At 29.6% G+C, this 19,604-nt stretch overlaps 1 protein-coding gene and 1 pseudogene across 1 annotated transcript; both read right to left on the bottom strand.

Annotated features, from left to right (window-relative positions):
- Positions 1-401: 401 nt before the first annotated feature.
- Positions 402-2,417, bottom strand: LOC111295229 (transcription factor bHLH51-like). Its single transcript, XM_022888631.2, has 2 exons — positions 1,699-2,417; positions 402-1,488 (listed from the first exon to the last, which is right to left on the bottom strand). The coding sequence occupies exons 1-2, from the start codon at positions 2,056-2,058 to the stop codon at positions 1,009-1,011; spliced, it is 840 nt and encodes a 279-aa protein (XP_022744366.1). The 5' UTR covers positions 2,059-2,417; the 3' UTR covers positions 402-1,008.
- A 4,540-nt stretch (positions 2,418-6,957) lies between these two features.
- Positions 6,958-7,744, bottom strand: LOC149515057 (uncharacterized; annotated as a pseudogene).
- Between the last annotated feature and the right edge of the window lie 11,860 nt (positions 7,745-19,604).

A 19,604-nucleotide genomic window follows, 5' to 3' on the forward strand; every position in this document is an offset into this window, starting at 1 on the left:
GAACTTTCACTCCCTGTAATTTAGAGGGCTTTGTTATCTTTTACTTTTCCCATATGCGATTACTTTCCGACTTTATTTTGAAAATCTCCAACACCAATCACTATGTCAAATGTTGCATGCAACCTTAGATAAAATTTATATAAAATTCCGTAACTAAAATTCATAAAATTTTTTATTAGAAATGAATAAATAAAAATTTTAATAAAAAATCTAAATCGATAGATTAATATAATTTAATATGAAGATCAATAATAAAAAAATTATTAAAAAAATTATTTATAATTTAAATTTGATTAATATTTATTTAATGATAATTTTTATTAATATTTTTATTAAAATATTTATTTTATAAATATGACAAAAATTTTTAAAATTTTTAAGAAATTTTGTATACTTTTTGGATGCTCAAGTGGAATTTGGAGCATTCAAAAAACTTGGAGATCCAACTACAAGAAGACAAGTAGTCTAATGCAAGATTGCTTTGTTATTTTTCGCTTCTATTTTCTGTTTGTGATTTGACATAGGCTGCTGGAAAAATCTTGATTAAAATCGCTGTCTTTTCTTTGATTCTTGTTCTTTCGTTTTTCGGGAGATGATTCTAAATAAATAGGTACGAAAACTATAATTGTAAACCACGATCGAATTTAGGGAAGCATTGGTTTATACATTCCTTTTAGTATCTACTCTAGGGATAATGATCTATACGATGAAAATTTTCAATCGGTTTTAATTTTTTATTTTTATTTTAATTTACTCATTTCTAATAAGTAACTTTACTTATAAACTTTTATGCAAATCTTTTATCCCTAATTAAGCTTTCTTGGTTCAGTGTTGTGATGATTTGGCCCAACTTTCGTGTGCCAACGCCGCCCTGATTTTTGTCAGCCAAGGTAATGCAAAGACGAAGCATATGGATAACTGTTGCAAACTTACAATGTTATTTGAAAATGGAGATTGGAGTGTATATATGTTTGAATATATATATATATATATATATATATATATAATTTAACGTGTAAACTGAGAAGGCAAGAACAACCTTTGCCTTTTGCTTCTGATGCGACAATTTGATCCTGTTGATGATGAAGCAATCCTGCTTAAAACCACATCCAGGGACTGCTTTAGAGTGCTTGGTGAAACACTCTGATCTTCATCACTGTTTTCATTGCAAAGGATCAAGTTGCTTTTCATTCTTCCACCTACACTTGAAATATCAGCTTTAACTGTGCTTAGCCTTAGGCCTTTGAGGACTCGGAGGACCTCCGCGAACACTCCTGGCCGATCATCACAACAAACAGAAGCCCTGATGAAGATCTTGTCCTTGCTTTGATTGGTATTGGTGGGGCTTATGTCTTCAGGAAGATCACAATCTACAGTTACTTCATCAATTTCTGTCGGTATATTGAAAGCTTTGCTGATTTCTGTTGCTTTTCGCTTTAAATCCTTTACATGCTCTATTGCACTTCCCAATAGAGCTGCCTTGTCCATCTGTACAAAAAAGAATTGATCTTTTCAAATCTTGAAAGCCAGCCATATTTGCTTGTAAATCTCAATGGTTTATTTGTTTTTAACAGCTCTAAATATCAGTTCAGATAATTGTTTTTATGGCTTTATTATCCCAGAGGGTAAAGGCATCTGCGTGGTACAGTTTTGATGAAATCAAACTAACAGAGACGTGTATGTGCCTGAAGCGAGTACCTTGTCAGACATGGGAATCAGTTTCCTGAGAGCTGCAAGCTGTGCATTAATTCTGTCCCTACGCCGTTTCTCAGCTTGTCTATGGCTCTTGGAAACAGTAGTAGCTCTATCCTCTGCAACTACTTCAGTCGGTATTGCCCACAAAGGGAAATCATGGCATTTAACTGAACTAGAGGCAGAAAAATGAGGCTCTATCGGCCATGGGACTATGAAAGAAGACTCGTTGCTTGGTGCAGCACTGAAATCAGCCCAATTTTCAGCGTCAGGCCAGCTAGAATGATAACTATTCTCCATAGCCAAAGTTAACAGTAAGAGTTCTAAAATCCAACAATCCGGAATCCACCTGCTTTTATCAGGCATCTAGAGCACTGTTCCTCGAGCTAATAATGTGTGATCTTCATATCCCGATAGTGATTGGTGTGATATCTTTTAACTTTTGATGGGTCAAATGAAAATTGTGTTTGGCCGTATTCGGCTGTCAACTCAACAAGGATTTATTTAGATAAACTTTTTCAAGCCAACTGAAGCTTTATAGATCATGAAGCAGGAAGAGGAAAAGGTCATTTTTTGTGATATGTTCCCAGAGAGAAGTAACGACTCTTGGCTCGTTTGTGTATTCGAATTCGATTTGGTATATAAGTGTTATATCGTCATTGAAGCATTTTTTGTGAATTAAAATTATAATGTAATATGTTGAAGTGGATAATTTTTATAAATTAATTTAAATCGTGATATTTGATATATTAATCGATTGTATGATGTTAATAATATGTCATGAGAATGATAAATTTTTATTAAAGTGTAAAAAATATGATAATCTTAAAATTCATAAAATATTTTTTATAAAATAAAATTATAAAATTCAATGAATCAATGTACGATAACTCATATGAACCAGAGCAGTCTAACAAAGCATTAACTGCGATGATTGTTAAAAATGGACAACAAAGAGAATTTCGCGGAAATAAACGTGGAGAACATGATTGTTGGGAGCGGCTGTTCACTGTACTAGCAGATATCTAGAAAGAACATCTTCTTTATCTGCAGTCTTCTTACAAGAATTATTGTGTCATTCACATGTCTGAAATTGTAAGAAGTTGGAGTGGTGGAACTTGGCCTGTTTTAGCTTTTGCTGCCTTATACTTATCTATGAACCGTTGTCTTTTTCTTTCTTCAAGAAGAAAGAAAAAGGTGTCATTGAACCCACAAATGAAATTAAATTAAATGCTCTATTCAGCTTTCTTACCTTGGGTTATATTTATGTTTATCCATCCACTCATTATGCATGATCTTGGCTCTCTTAGCTAGTTTTTTTTTTTTTTTTTTTTTTTTTTTTTTTTTTTTTTTCACCTTAATTTGTTAATGTAAAAGACCAAAGCCTAAGTGTGTTGGTTACTTGGTTTTGTAATACATCAAATTTAAAAATTGTGAAGATTCAGTATAAAATATACTCATGAAATATTTTTCACGGAACAAAATCATTACTCTTTGATTCTTGATCATTGCAATATTGGATTCTGATCCCGACAATAGATGAAGTGTTTTGGGATAAGGATTAAGGAGAGATGGAATGAGTTGTATAGAAAAATTACCTTTGTAATTATTAGGCTTTCTCATACATTATTTACCAGAGTTTAATCTCCAATAAGGCCAAGTTTTGGTGGCTTTATTTGTCCTTTCCCACTCGATTCTCTATGCTTTAAACATATCCCTGCCGTCCTACACAAGCAAACAAGGTGACTTAAATTACCATCACTAGTTAGTCCCCACGTAGGACCTCAATCACACTCAAATTGCAACTCATCATTAAAGACTTTAGGAGATTGACACGACCTTTGATCAACCACTCATCTTTGCACACGATTATGTGGTGCCATTGATTTTTCTCCCCTTCTGTTTACCTGCCCCAAACCTCAAGTTTTGTCGTCGGCAAGGGTAACAATAAAAATGTGCAAAATGTAGGTTTGTGTTCGGAAATATGTACTTAGCCGCTAAGGGTTTTATCAAGCAATTAAATCTGTCAAAGCAGTATTACCATTGAGTAAAGGCCATGTTCATGAATAAGATGCTTAATGGTGGTAAAAGCCACATTATAACAAGCTATAATCATATGTTTATCTTCATTCCAACAAGAAGGAAAATTACAGGCTAAGCTGATAAATTCGAAAAGACTAGCAAATTGCTCAAGCCAGAATTGGACGGGTACTCCCTTGTCTTCTGTCTGTAATCTCATGTAAAATGATTACGACGTTGTACAGAGCAGTATAGCAGATAAACTATATGCAATAAAGCAGCACAACGACAAAGGAAATATGAAAATAGGACATTAAAGATGTATTTAATACAAAATATTATGATAAGATAAGATAAGATAATATTATGAATATGATTATATTAAATAATATTATCTTATCTTATATTTGATGTGTATAAGAATTAAGATAATATAAGATAATTTATTTATTGATCAAAATTAAGATAATTTATTTATTTATCAAAATTATCTTTTCACAAAATTTATACAATTTAAATTATTGATGTAATTTTTAAACATATAATAGGGACATGTAATTTCAATCCCATGAATTAAAAATAATTTTTTTTACTTTGAAAGGAATGAATCATCATATACCAAAAGAATGATTAATCATTTTTGCAATTTTATCATTTTCTTTAGATATAAATAAAACATAATAAGTATAATTATCATCTTATCTTATCTTATCCATTATTTTATGCACCAAATATAACCTAAAAAATGTGAATCAATCAATGGGGAGACAAATGGAGGGCCTTTGCAGCATAAACAAGGCAGTTTGATAGTAAGCAAAAACCAAATTTGACACGTTTTCTTAAAAACATGCTTCATTGGTTATAAACATAATGCCAATAGAAAGTTTTAGTTACAAAGAGGCTTTTAGGAAAAATGTTGACTTCAAAGCCAAACCTATATCCATAAACAAGCATATGCAGACACTTTAAATTTCATTTTGAAATCCAAAATGGGTGCACTAAATCGAACATCGTGACTCTAAATCCTACCAGAAGGCTAACAGACAGTAAAGTCACTTAATCTGGCTAGCTGGACATTGAATTGTTAGGAATAGTAACTCAAATCCCATAACATATTTATTTATGATTGGCTAGATATTGCTTGATGGGTAAGAACACTTATAGAAAAAAAATTCTAAGAGGAAAGGGATTCTTAATAGACAAATTTGTATGCTTATAAATAAGTGAAGTCGTTAAAGGGTTAGATATGAGAAAGAAATATAAGAGAGTTATAAGATTTTATGGGATGATCACTTTATAGGATTACAGGAGATTAACATTTTTATAGTGGTGTGCATGTTTATGAGTGGACTAGAGGAGCCTGAAATGGTTCACATAAGTATGATGTATGAATGCATATGGGTATATGTTTGTTTGTGTTGAAATGATGCAAATTGGTATGTGTTTGTTTGGGTTGAGGATACTTCATAGGATTAAAAAAGATTGAGAGGGTTTATGGGTATTAATTGATGTGTTTGATATGATTATATGTTTATTATTCTCTACAACTAGTGGATCTTTTTTTTATCTATGGATATAGGTCGGTTGAGTTAAACTACGTTAAGTTGTTATCTCTTATGTGATTGATTAATTATTTGATTTTGCTTCCATTGGTGTAATAGGATTTGAGCTTTTTAGCCTAACAAATGATATCAAAGCTGTGGTGATCTTTAACAGTGATATTAGAGCTGAAGGTTCAAGCCATAATTAGAGGTAAGTTTAGAAGAGCTCGATTCAAAGAAGAAGTTTGAGTTTATATTTTGAAGATTGATTTGCATGAAGCATAAAGACACAAGAGAAGATGATTGTGGGACTTTCATTATAGGTAAAGCTAAATATGTCTAGCATGAAGATAGATGATTGGATGAAATTTAAGTCAATGTGGAGATTGTTAAGAATAGTGACTCAAATCCCATAACAAATTTGTTTGGGATTGGCTATATATTGCTTGATGGACAAAAAGACTTGTAGAAAAAGAATTCTAAGAGAAAAAAAAATTCTTAATAGGTAAGTTTGACTTATTGAAGAAAAATTTTAAGAGGAAAGAGATTCTTAATATGTAAGTTTATATGCTTATAAATAGATGAAGTCTCTATAGGGTTAGTTATGAGAAAGACATATAAGAGAGTTGTAGGGTTTTATGAGTAGACACCTTAGAGGACTATAGGAGATTAACGTCCTTATAGTGGTGTGAATGTTTATGAGTGAACTAAACGATATTGAGATAGTCTACATAGGTATGATGCATGAATGTATATGAGTATGTGTTTGTTTGTGTTAAAAATGTACACATATGTATGTGTTTCTTTGGGTTGAGAATACTACATAAGACTAGAAGAGATTAAAAGGGTCTATTGGTATTAATTATGAGTGATTATTTTATTATTTATTTATAATTCTCTATAACTAGTAAATTTTTTTTTCATCTTTGGACGTAGGTTGGTTGAGCTGAACTATATTAAATTATTATTTTTTATATGATTAATTAATTATTTGATTTTATTTTCGCTGGTCTGATGGGATTGGGGCTTTTTAGCCTAACATGAACAACTCTCCATAAACTTTCTAGGGGTTCGGTTCATTCATAATCACATAATAGAAATGCAATTGGAAGTAAAAAAAAAAATCTACTAAAAATTCTAGAACCAATAGGAAAAACCTGAAATTTGGGCAATTACAAAACTTAATTCGAGAAAAAAAAATAGAGGAGCTATTTACCCAATGCAGAACACTCTATGGAGACAGCATCTCAGCTTTAACAAGGCAGTTAATACCATCTTAATTGGCTATTTAGCAACAGTTAAGAAATTTCATTTTTGCAAAAGACACATAAATGTGCTAGCTTATCTATGTCAAAGAAGAATTACCAAGTTATGAACAAAAAATGAGAAAGTATAGTCAAAGAGAGATTTAGAAGTAGGCATTTATTGCTAAAAAAAATTGAGATTAGAAGTTGTAGGGATTACCTAGCCTTTATCATGTTAATCTAAATAGATGAACAAATTGAAAGAAAAAGAATTAAAAAAGTATACTAGGCTGAAAAGGTTGAGCATTGATAACAAACATCAAACATGTAATTCTTTATACATTCATGTATTGAGGTCTCATCAAAATGTAAAATCTTTGCCATGTAAAACTTGGGCATCTATAATACCTACAATCAAGATGCAATGTGATCTTCAATGATGTCTCAAAGAGTTAGTTGATCTAACAATGCAGACCCTGGTTACTGTCCACCTTAATACTTATTAAATGTATGGTCCCAACTTTTCATACCATGTAAGTTTTTGTGAACATTACTATGCTGATAAAAACAAATGAAGTCAAACACTTCATTACCCCTTGGAAACTGAAAAGTAAGGCCTTGTTTTGGCAATCCTTGCTTGCTATCATCAAACAAATTTATAAGTGCTTCTGGAAGGCGAGATTTTTTCTTTCCTTTGTCATTTTCTCTTATAGCATCCAATACTTTATTGCCTATCTCTAATTTAGATAGCATTCAATACTTTACTACCCATCTTTCTTTTGCTGTTAGTGGTACCTTTTTTATTGTAGATCGTAAGTTAAGAGATGATGATGCCACTTGCTTCAGATTGACAAAACCATTGAACCATTAATAGCCTCACAGGTTTGAGAGTGGGATTCTTTCACAACATTAATATGTGAATACAATGATGGAGGATTCATAATTGAAACTTGATCATTAGAATTGGTTTCTCAGCATCTCCAAAACCCTTAATACTATTGTTCATGGCTAGATGGTCACTGTGTGCAACTGAACATAATCCCCATCTTTTTTTGCTGTATACGTCCCCTAAAGCCATATATTGCAAGGGAAATATGATTGGGTTCACCTCGAGCGCCGAAGCTCTAACAAAAGTTCTCAAGACATGCTAATGTTTATCTTGCAACTTTAATCTAAGAAACATTTTCATAAATAGTCAAGAGGATAAAGTAACCAAAATATGTATAAACTATTTTATATTTAAAACATGAAGGAACAAAAAGAGAAAGATATACTGCTAATTAGGAATACTCAATACCAAGAGAGAAAAACTATATATATTTGAAAGATATGTTGACCGATGCATTTGCAGTTAATTGTTTCATTAATAGAAATGAAAAGCAATGATACTACTAGTAAACAAAACATTCAATCTCTCAAATCAAAATCTACATAGACTAAACTACTTTTTGAAGCATTAAATTCTCCTTTGCATGAAGAATGGTCCTGCTTTTCTATGAAAAAAAAAGTTTAAGTTTTGGCGCATTAACTTAATAACTTTCCATTCTATAACTATACCACTTCACTTGAAGCAGGGCGGGACCTCAGTGAAAAATATGCATATTATGACACTGCTCAGAGACAAAGGCAACAAGATTACTAGAAGACTGAAGATAAATAAGTTAAACATAGCAAAACACTAAAAGTGCATTTAGTTCGGGGGAATCCATAATTTTTTCCCAGAATTTTGATAGTAGGTATTTGATTCTCACGTTTGGTTCAGAGTAATTCGATTATAGGAAAAAATGCTAGATTCTCAAAATTTTTCAAAGTCTCAGAATTAGAAATCTATCACTCTTATAGTATTCTAGGATTCTGAGAAAGAAAGTTGCATTATTTTCAAATTTGACCAGAATAAAAAATGATGAAATAGCCGTTACCCTTTTAAAAAGTATGTTTGGAAGTGACTGAAACTCAGTTGTACATTTTTATGTAGAAAAAATATTTTTTATATTGCAATTAGGACGTTTAATATAAAAAAATGCTTTAAATAATTATTAGCTTCAATTAAGGTGTTTCCTTCATTAAAACAACTTAATTGATAATTTAAAACAATTTTTTTTTTGTTTTCATATACAATGTTATGACGTGAATTATTTAAGTCGTTTGGGTTTAAAAAATGCTATAATTGATGATCATTTAAGGTGTTTCTATGCATAAATGCCTTAAATGATAATAAATTATGCTATTTGATGCTTAAAATACCTTAACTAATCACTGGCATCAATTAAGGCATTTTCTTCATTAAAACACCTTAATTGATAATTTAAAACAAATCTTTTTTGTTGTTCTCATAGACATTGTTATGACATTGATTATTTTTAGTCACAGTATAAACAAACGATTAAGGTGTTTGTATGTAAAAACACCTTAATTGGTTATTAATTTTTTTCTTTAGAATACTGTGTTCTAACAATATGAATGTTTTTACTTCTAATGGAGATGTTGAATAGCCTATAATTTATTTATCAAATAATGTGTTTATATATATGGAATGCCTTATTTGATGTCTTCATCATGTTTCAATAACTAATACATTTCTGATTTATATTTCAACATATATTCACTCATAGCATTTACTTTTCTCTTTGAACCAAATTCACTTTTAAAATCCATCATTTAATCTTTGTCTTGTTAAGTTTATCTTTTTTTTTTTTACATAAAATGGTGTGTGTACTTTCTGATTGATCTTTTATAATTGATGTTGCTTCCAATGTTTTTATTTATCATTTTTTTAGATGTCGTTTAGATCTAGATTTATATTTATGATATAAATGCCTTGTTTTATGGTTAATTTGTTTTAGCTCCTTCCAATCTTCCAATGTTTTGTTTCTAATTTATATTTTATTTGATGATGTTTGATAGATTCCATCTACCATATGCCAAGATTTACTTTCCATTTATGTTTTTAACTTTAATGATATTCTATCTTATAAACAATTATAGCTAATTTATCACTAAGAAGGAATATGCAATTGGTTACATTGCTTTTTATGCATTTGAAACAGATGAAGATTTTGTTACATATGTTATGTTATGTTGTTGTAACTTCATTACATATGTATGTTAAAAAATGACGTAGATTATCTTATGGTGGAATATCTTATGATAGGTTACATATTAGAGAGTTAAATTTAAACACAATGATCTTTAAGAGTGATAGACAATGTTTAGATAATACTAGAATTGGTAGGAAAGTTTTTGCAAAATTATGTTTTTTGCTTAAAACTAAAGGGGGTTATAGTCATCAAAACATATGTCAATACAAGAACTAGTAATTAGCTTTTTTCATATCATTGCCTATCATGCAAAAAATAGTGTTACGAAATGTCAAGTGGCCAGATCTGATGAGATGATTAGTAAACAATTCTATTATGTGTTGAATTATGTTTTAAGATTGCATACATTATTTTTTAAAAAACCTAAACTAATACTGAAAAATTCAACGGATGATAGATAGAAATGGTTCAAGGGTTGTTTGGGTGCCTTTGATCAGATATACATTAAAGTCAATATAGATGCAGTTGACAGGTTTAGATACAAGACTAGAAAAAATGAAATTGCTACTAATGTCTTTGGTAGTTGCACCCCAGATATGGAATTCATATATGTTTTATCGAGATGAAAAGATTCTACAATAGATGGCAGAGTGCTGAGGAATGCCATTACACGCAGGAATGGGTTAATGATCCCACAAGGTGTTATTTTTATTATGTTCATGTAATGTTAATCACAAAACAACTTTTTTTCATATTATTAATGTTGTTGAATAGATAATAAGTAATTACTATTTATGTGATGTCAGATGGGTAATTTAAAGGGAGAAGTCATTTTATTCAATTAAGACACAGTGTAAAATCATTTCTACTTGTTGCTTTCTTCATAATTTTATTAGGTCTGAGATAGTTTTGGACCCTATTGAAGGTGATGTTGCTAAAAGAAGTATTAACCAACCAGATGAATCTGAACATCAAGATTTAATTATGCATGTTAAGCCATCTGATTCTTGGACTCAGTTTAGGGATAATTTGGCTAATGAGATGTTCACCCATTTGCTGCAATCTTGGGGATAACAACATTATAGAAATGTTTTATATGTTATAATTTGTTTACCTAATGATTTTTATTGTATGTACCATATAGTTGAATGTAGAATTTGCTTTATATCAATGTTGAATATATGTTTACATTATATTTTTTTATTCTTGAGTGTCCAATGTGTATTACAGTTTAGACTACACGCTTCTTTGTTTTCTTTCCATGTTTGTTCATTTATTTCATTCCCTTAATTGTTTTTTATTTACTATATTGATATTGTTTCATAATGTCCAACCGTGTGATTAGGAATTGAACATGTCTTCATCACATGCCAATTTGCAATTCGTTCGAGGCCAATTCAGAAGAAGAGTGGATAGTTCAAGCATTGGTAACCATTCATGGACTCGATATGAGGATTCTTATCTAGTTCAATGCTTACATTCTTTGGTTGAAGATCTTAGATGGAGAATGGATAATAGGACATTCCGCATCGAATATCTAGGTTATATTGAATGAATGCTAGAGCAACTCATTCTTACTTCACAACTTAAAGCCACTCCCTATATCGAATATAGGGTTAAGCTACTTAAAAGATAATATCATGCAATTTGTGATAAAAAAATTCCAATAAATTTGGGTGAAATGATCAAGAAAAATGTATCACAGCTGAAAAATAAATTTTTTATAAATGGGTTCGAGTAAGTCTTTTAAGATTATATAATGCCTTATCTAACTTTTTTTATGTTTTTTTTTTCTATGGGTTTTATTTGATTTATATTTGCTTAAACCTTTTTCAGTTACACCTACATGCTAAAGGTTTAAAGAACAAATCTTTCTCATTTTTTAATGATTTTAAAGTGATTTTTTGATAGAGTAGTTGATCAAAGAGTTAAAATAGTAGTGATGTGATTGAATCATTGAATGCTAATAAGGATGCTTACTTTTTCTAGAGTTTGATATCCATGCCAAAGAAAATGTGAAGAGAGGAGACGATGAAGAAGAAATTGGTTCTGTTGCTTTGAGCAATGCTAGGATGACGTTATCAGGCAAAAAGCATTCTAAGAGCAAAGATGGACCAATATTTGAATTAGTTGATCAAATTGGCAAAATCAATGCTTTCATATGATATGGCTGTGAATGTGATGAAGGGCATTTCAACTTACTTCTATATGAAAGTTGAGAACACGGATAGAAGAAAGTCATTTTTCAATGAAATAATATAACTCGACGAATTCACGCCTAATGAAATAATTACTGCTGGTGAGTATATGTTGAAAGAAATCACAAAGTTAAGTTTTTTTATACTCTATTGGCTGTATTTAGAAGTAATTACATTAGAAAATAGTTAAATAAATATAATGCATATTGCCCTTTGTTTGACTTTTCTTCTCTTAGACACATGTAGACTACATTACATTTTCTATACAGATTCATATAGTAATTCTATAAACCTATTTATTTAATTAAGGCAGGAAAGGGAAGGTAGTAAATATGAAAATTATGTGGCAAGTTATATATGGGTTTATTTATAATGGATCATCGTACTTATGTGAATCAAATATATATTTGTGATACAATGAATTTCATATTTGTTTTTAGAAAATAAACATCGTAATACTTCAATATGACCCTACAATTTGGATTTATAACTGATAACATTGGCATATAAAAACATGAACATTTGGTGGTCAACGATGTATGTGTCTTTATATAATGCGAATGATATAAAACAAATTTATATAATTAAAATAAACCAATAAAAAATAACAAATATCAAATTATATTGCCTTTACAAAAAGATTAAATCAATGTAATGCGTATATTTATAACCAATCAACATTCTCCAACATCATGGTTTAGCAAATGATAATAGATAATCATACCATTTTTTAGAACTTCATTAAGTTTATCTTCATGAAGCTTCCTTTATTCTCTCACTATAAATAAAAAATCAGAAGTCAATGTTATTAAACATGCACAAACTTTAGATTTTCTTATTGAAAGATATTACTATTATATGGAATTAATACTAACCTTGAATAGTGTGCTCATAAAATCATATAAGACTATCTCCCTCATAAAATGAAAGACATAATATCCACATTCAATAACTCTTGGTTGATGAGGTACTTGAAAAATAAAATTGAATGGGTTAGTAAACATTTATCTAAACAAACTTAGCATAAAAGAATATATTTCACACTTGCCGATAATGACACCCAATTTATCTTTCTACTCTTATCAACTGTAGCCATTTCCCTAAATTGAACAGAAAATAATAATAAAAAATAATTATAAAGAAACATAATATAATTTAATTATCACTTATTAATAACATGTAATATCTCTTTATTAAATTATTAATATCAGTTTTAGGCATCGCTGTTGTTTGAGCACAGTTAAATAATTATGGCATCCAGGAATTGGTATTAATTACAATAAGATGCCAATGACGCTTGCAAAATAATAGGCATGATATACAAATATTAGGCATGGTATTAGATGTCATAAATGATATAATTTTAGTAGTATGAATAGAACTTACGCAACATTATTAGGCACAAAAAAATAATCAATCCCATTTTTGCATGCATTGACCCACATAACGATTATGAATAGTGATAGTGCCACCCTCCTAACTAATCACATTTGGGTCAATGAATTTGAATCTATGTCATTTGTCTCACCTTGATCTCTTTGTATAGGAGGTTACAATATCAATCAATAATACCAGTTAGTAATACATCATAATATAGAATAATTGATATTAACTCTGAATATTTAAATTAATTGATAAGCTAACCTCATATAGGCAACAATATCAGAAGGTGATATATCATCCAAGGTACAAAATGCTTCAATTTTTGGCCCTTCAATGTAAAAAATAGATGGATGATCAAATAACCCATATTCGGACTCAACGGTAATGACATTTCCTCCAGATAAATGATCAAGTGCATAATTAGATAATGCATTAATGGTAGCTTATGCAGGGCTCATCATCTGAGTCCCAACATCCTGATTTGTGATATAATGAAATGTAAGTATTAAAACCAAATCAAAAAATATAAAATACAAATAAATATAGAATGAATAAACAAAATGAAAATAATGATTATTACCAAAGTTTGGGTTTTTTGCCAAACTTGATTGCGAAAGCATTTCCATGCTAGATGTCGATAACATGCTACCTTCCAAGCATGCCATCACTGTTGATCATTCAGGCATTATTCTTGTTCATCAAGTATTTATTGTTATTGCTAAATGATTGCTTCATATTTTGCAATTTTCATTGGAGGGAGTTTGGGTTGATTACTGAAGAACTTTGATGGCAACATAAATCTACCAATCCCCCAAACTTGACTATGTCTTTTTTTAGATCCTAAAAGTAAAGATAAAGGATCTTCTCCATAATCGGTTGGCAGTTCACTGGATTCAAATTTTGTAGCAAATTCATCTTGAAACAAAAAAAGTTGTTAGGTAACAAAAAAGTTATACAATATATAGTCATGCATACAAGCACAAACCTATCATACGTGATAAATTGATCAATTATACTTATAATTTTTGTAGCAATATCTTTAGTTGCTTCATCTATGAATGTTCCATTCTTTTGCATATGTCTTTTTTTCCACACAACTCATCTAGAAACTTCAGTTCTAAAGCTAGATGATTCTCGAAACATTAATGCCATATAAGAATCAAAATCTATGTTCACATGTTTCTCAATATTCATTTATGAGTATAAAACAAGCATGTGAATACTTACAAGATCATGCTTGACATTTGCATAACCTTTTTAAATGTTCGATGGTGATATACTTGTTTAACCTGAATATTTTTTTATTGTTTTTTGATTTTTAAAAAAATAAGAAATAAGATAAATCACCTATTAAGATATCGAATATATTATACAAAATATTAGAAACAATTAACAAATTAGGTATGCGTACCTAAAATTCATTTTATAGACGACCTCGAACAAACCGCATCCATTTTTCATAAATGATAACATCTGCATATGATGATGGAATATGAGCTAACAAATCAAAATTATGAATAAATGGTAAAATATATTAAGTTGTCAATCTGCTCTTAAAGTCATCGAATGCTTTTTTAGTTACTTGCAACACAAGCTTTTTATACTCATTTGAGACTTCAAACCGTTCTTAATAAATTTAAAACAATTAGTATGAACACATTAATTGAATTCAATTTCCAAGTGAACAATATTTGATATTGTTCAATAAATATTTCACAATCAACTCCTATATACTATCCTTTTTATCATCAGAAACCATCCACCAATTATAGTATGTAATAGAAATACTATATCAAATGACCACTCCAATGTCACTAGCTAACTTGGAAGCTCCATACAACATAGGATGCTCACTTTAATTGAACTCAACATGAATTTTTGTCCTAATCGCTTTAATTTGTTTACTACGTACCTTTAATTTTTTTTTCATTTTTGGTGTGTCTTCTTCATGTTTAGTAATAAAAGACATATGTTCTTCGAATTTCATAATACCTGTGATTTTGATTATAATTATATGAAATATACCAAACTATCTTTCTATATATCACACAATAAAAACAACCAATATCCACTATAGTTAATAAACCAATATACATAAAACATCCTAAAACCAATAATATTATATAGATACAAGCCATACTATGTTTCAACATATCATAAGAGTTCCATGCAAAACAAATAAGTATAAATATAACAACTATTTTCCACAAAACCATTCAGCAAACCATAATACTAAAACCAAACAATAAAGAAAAAATCATACATGCAATAAAGGAAGGTTGTGCAAAGTAGATGACAGTGGAATATGCATAAAAATACAAAAATATAAATATATATAGTAAGGAAAAACAAAAATGACATATATAGAAGAATATAAATAGTACAAAAAGGATAAAATATGCACATACTGGTAAAAAAGAGGTGCAACAACATTGAATGGTTGATTGTTGGCGACAACAAGAAAGATAAAAAAACCAAAAGGCAAAGTAAATAGGTTGATGGGTTTAGGGAAATACATACATTGCAGCCTTTTATCATTCAATTGTATTAGCTTTTGATTTTTCAAGGTTCAAGAATGAGGAAGAAACTTTTTAAATGATCATTTAAAACGTTTATTTACAGAAACACCTTAAATAATTTATTAAACGTTTTTATAAAAGGATCATTTAAGGCATTTCTGTACCATTTTTTATATAGAAATACCTTAAATAATCCTTTTTTTTTTTTTTTGTAAAAGGATCATTTAAGATGTTTTCTGCACAAAAATGTTTTAAATAATCTTTTTATAAATAAATTAAAAGAATATTTTTCATTTTTTTCATGATATAAAATAATAAAAGGATCATTTAAGACATTTTTGTATAGAAAATGTCTTAAATGATCCTTTTATTTTATAATAAAAAGATCAATGCAAAGTGACAAACATATTAATTGATATTTTTTCTAACAATTTTTCCTATCAATTTCTATTACTAAAAAAAAATGCCAAACGCCTTAATTGATGATATTTTATAAATAAAAATGCAATCAAATAAAATATTTCTTTTCTTTTACTATTAAAAACACCGTTCATCGTTTAGGTCTTTATTATTAATAAAATAAAATAATAGTTGCAATTATATATGTCACAGAGATTATGATAATTATATAAAAATTAATATACGTGAATTTTCCTCAAACAAACAAATGAATTTGAACACATGATGCCTTGAATATGAAAAAAATTCAAATATTGCATTTTCTCAAAAATCACATTTTTTTTTCAAAATTTAAAATTTTGCGAACAAAATATCCCTAGATCAATGCTATCACTTACTCGTCAAAATAATGCGTACAGTGTACTATAATCCAACAAAATACACATTACTTTTTGGGGCTTCATCTATAGAGTAACTTGTCAAAATAATGTGTACAGTATATTATAATCCAACAAAATTAAACAAGTTTTTAAAACTAAAATGAATTATACTAAAATCATTAATAATTGTGCAGATGCTTAATGTTTACAGTGTACTATAATCTAACAAAATTAAACAAGTGTTTAAAACTAAAATGAATTATACTAAAATCATTAGTAATTATGTAGGTGGTCCAAAAGTAATCTATTGCTTCAGCCATTTAAGTGTTTAAAAGGATAAAAATCTCAAAACAAGAGAACCCATCTGCAAAAACTACTGTCAGAGACAATACAAGAATTTTTTTTAGCCTAAAAAGGCTTTTATTTATAAAAACAAAAGAAATATATATCCCACTGTAGACATCAAATTTATCCGATTTTTAGTCAAGTCTCGTTTTAAAGTTCATCGCGTGTATCGAATTTTCAAACCCAAGTCTAATTCTAATTCGACTGGACTCCAGGCCTAATTTTGATTCAATTGGGCTCCAGACTCGATTTTGACTTAATTGGGCTTTAGGCCTAATTTGATCCAATTAGGCCTAAAGCCTAATATGGTCTTGTAAGCCTAAAATATTTTTTTTATTTACATTTTATTTAACAAAAAATACAACAAAAAAATTAAAAAATTAAAAATTAAAATAATAATTAAAAAAATAAAAAACATAAGGCTGGTGTACGGCACCGCTGTCGCCCTTGTACAGTCCTCTGCCTAATCCCATCAGACCAATCACCCCTACTTAGTCCCATTAGGTCAGCCGCCCTCACTGGCCATCTAACCAGCCAACCTATAGTCACCCTCTAGCCACCACCTGCTTCACTTTGCACCACTGCCCAGCCCTATAAAGCACTCAGCCTCCCCTTCTTTCATCTCTCTCAGACACACTTCCATTCCCATAAACACAAAACTCCCATGCCCATAAGCTTAAAACCATTCCTAGAAACCCAAATACGTCTTCATCCCCACCTATCAAAAAAAAAAAAAAAACCAAAACAGACCCACAAAAACAAAAAAGCAAAACAAAACACAGTTATCCTCGTAGGGAGGAGCCTTAGCGCCAAAGCCACTTGCACCAAAGAAACTAAAGATCATCAGTTAATCCTTAATAAAAAAAAAAAAAGAGAACACAGAAAACTTTAAATCTCGATCTACGATGATCAGGGCTACCTCTCGCGAAAGGGCAATAGATCTAAGCTCAGGAGGTCGAAAAGAACTTTTCGATGAATTTTGAAATTTTTCAATCACCGGTGACCACCACCAGCGGTGACCCAAACGGCTGCCGACGTGACAACAGGAACTGGACCCCACCCGGAGCCAAAGAGATTTTTTTGGTTTTGAAATTTTTTTTTCTGAAAAAAGAGATGAAATGGACAAAAAAAAACTGACTTTATATAGAAAAGCCTAAAAGCAAAATTACGTCGTTTTGAGCATATGAAGGATCTGCGTGTGCCCGTTACTTGACCCGAGATCCCCGTAAATCGACCCGCCAACCTGCCTCAACCAACCTTGAACCAATTCAACTGAACCGTGCGCTGAACCGCCACTAAACCAATTTAACTGAACCATTAACCGATCCAATTCAGGTAAAAAAAAAATTTTTTTTCAAATTTTTTATATTATTTTTATTTTTATATATTATTTATTTATATCATTTTAACTCTATTATTATTGTTCTTTATGCATGCTTTAATACTATTAGAATTTATTAGAATGATTATATGTTGTTTTATAATAATTAATAATAATAATTAAATGACAATAACAATAATAATAATGTTTTAAAAACTTTTAATTTCTTTTTTAATAATCCAATTATTAAATAAAAAACATAAAATATGCATAATAAATAAATAAAATCTTTTTTTTGCCTAGATGTTGGAAGGACTACAACTATGCTTTAAATAATAATAATTTCGTCTAGATGTTGAGAAATTATTATTAAAAAATAAATTAAATAGATTAATATTAACTATTTATAATAAAAAAATTTTATTTTTTTAAAATTCACGAAAATCAAACTTGTTTCGAAAGTTTACCTATATCTTGGAGATTTTTAGAGATGTTCGCGTTTTTTTTTTTTCAAAAATCAAAATTTCGAAATTGAAACCCTAAATCCTTCAAACCCTAAAACCAAATTCTAAAACTCTTAAACCCTAAACCTTTAAACCATAAAATTAAACCCTAAACCTCCAAACTCTAAAAACGAAACCCTAAACACTCTAAACCCTAAATTAAACCCTAAACCCTCTCAACCCTAAAAACAAAACCTTAAATCCTCTGAACCTTAAAAACAAAACCTTAAACCCTCTAAACCCTAAAATCAAATCCCTAAAACATCCAATCCCTAAAATTGAAACCCTAAATTCAAAACCCAAAAATCCAAAATCCCAAACCTTAAATTCAAGCTCTTAAACACTAAACCCTAAAATCAAACCCTAAATCCTCTAAACCCTAAAACTAAAACCCCAAAATCGAAACCCAAAAATCCAAAATCTCAAACTCTAAAATCTAAATTTCTAAACCCCCTAAAATAAAAAATCCCAAACTCTAAAATCTAAAACCTAAAAATCCAAAGGTAAAGACCTAAATTTGATACACATTTTCGAATCTTCAAAATCTTGAGACCCTAACTTTTAAAACCTTGACTTAAGCTCTAACCAAAAGCATCTGAAAATCCTAAGGACACATGTAAAAATCTCACTTGAAGTAATTTATTCTCAAATGTCACCTAGATGATGGGGTATTTAGGAAATTTTATTTGATTAAGTTTTTTCACACGAATTCTTAATTCACATTAATAATAGGATTATTAAATAAAAAGTACTAATAAAGATGAAATCTTAAATACAAACAATCGCACATAAGCTCTGTCTAGATATTGGATAGTCGGGGTGGTCTCATTATACTTAAGAACCCAACTTTAAAATTGCATTTCATCCTACATAACATTCATTGGCATACATACATTAGCGTGTTATCATTGATAATTGTCTGCATTCTTTTGCCTTTAATTTTTATTTACTACTTGATGATAAAATGTTCTATAATTAGTATGATTGTTGATCATTCAGGCATTATTCTTGTTCATCAAGTA

The sequence above is a fragment of the Durio zibethinus genome, chromosome 14 (assembly GCF_047325235.1).
Source record: "Durio zibethinus cultivar Kanyao isolate XHJ-2024 chromosome 14, ASM4732523v1, whole genome shotgun sequence".
In the NCBI taxonomy this organism is placed as follows: Eukaryota; Viridiplantae; Streptophyta; class Magnoliopsida; order Malvales; family Malvaceae; genus Durio; species Durio zibethinus.

What these genes read in the sequence shown, in the direction of transcription:
- LOC111295229 (XM_022888631.2), bottom strand. Translation starts at nt 2,058, where the DNA reads ATGCCTGATAAAAGCAGGTGGATTCCGGATTGTTGGATTTTAGAACTC. An exon ending in TGATTCCCATGTCTGACAAG is followed by an intron (nt 1,489 to 1,698) that starts GTACTCGCTTCA and finishes TTTTTTGTACAG; the next exon opens with ATGGACAAGGCAGCTCTATT.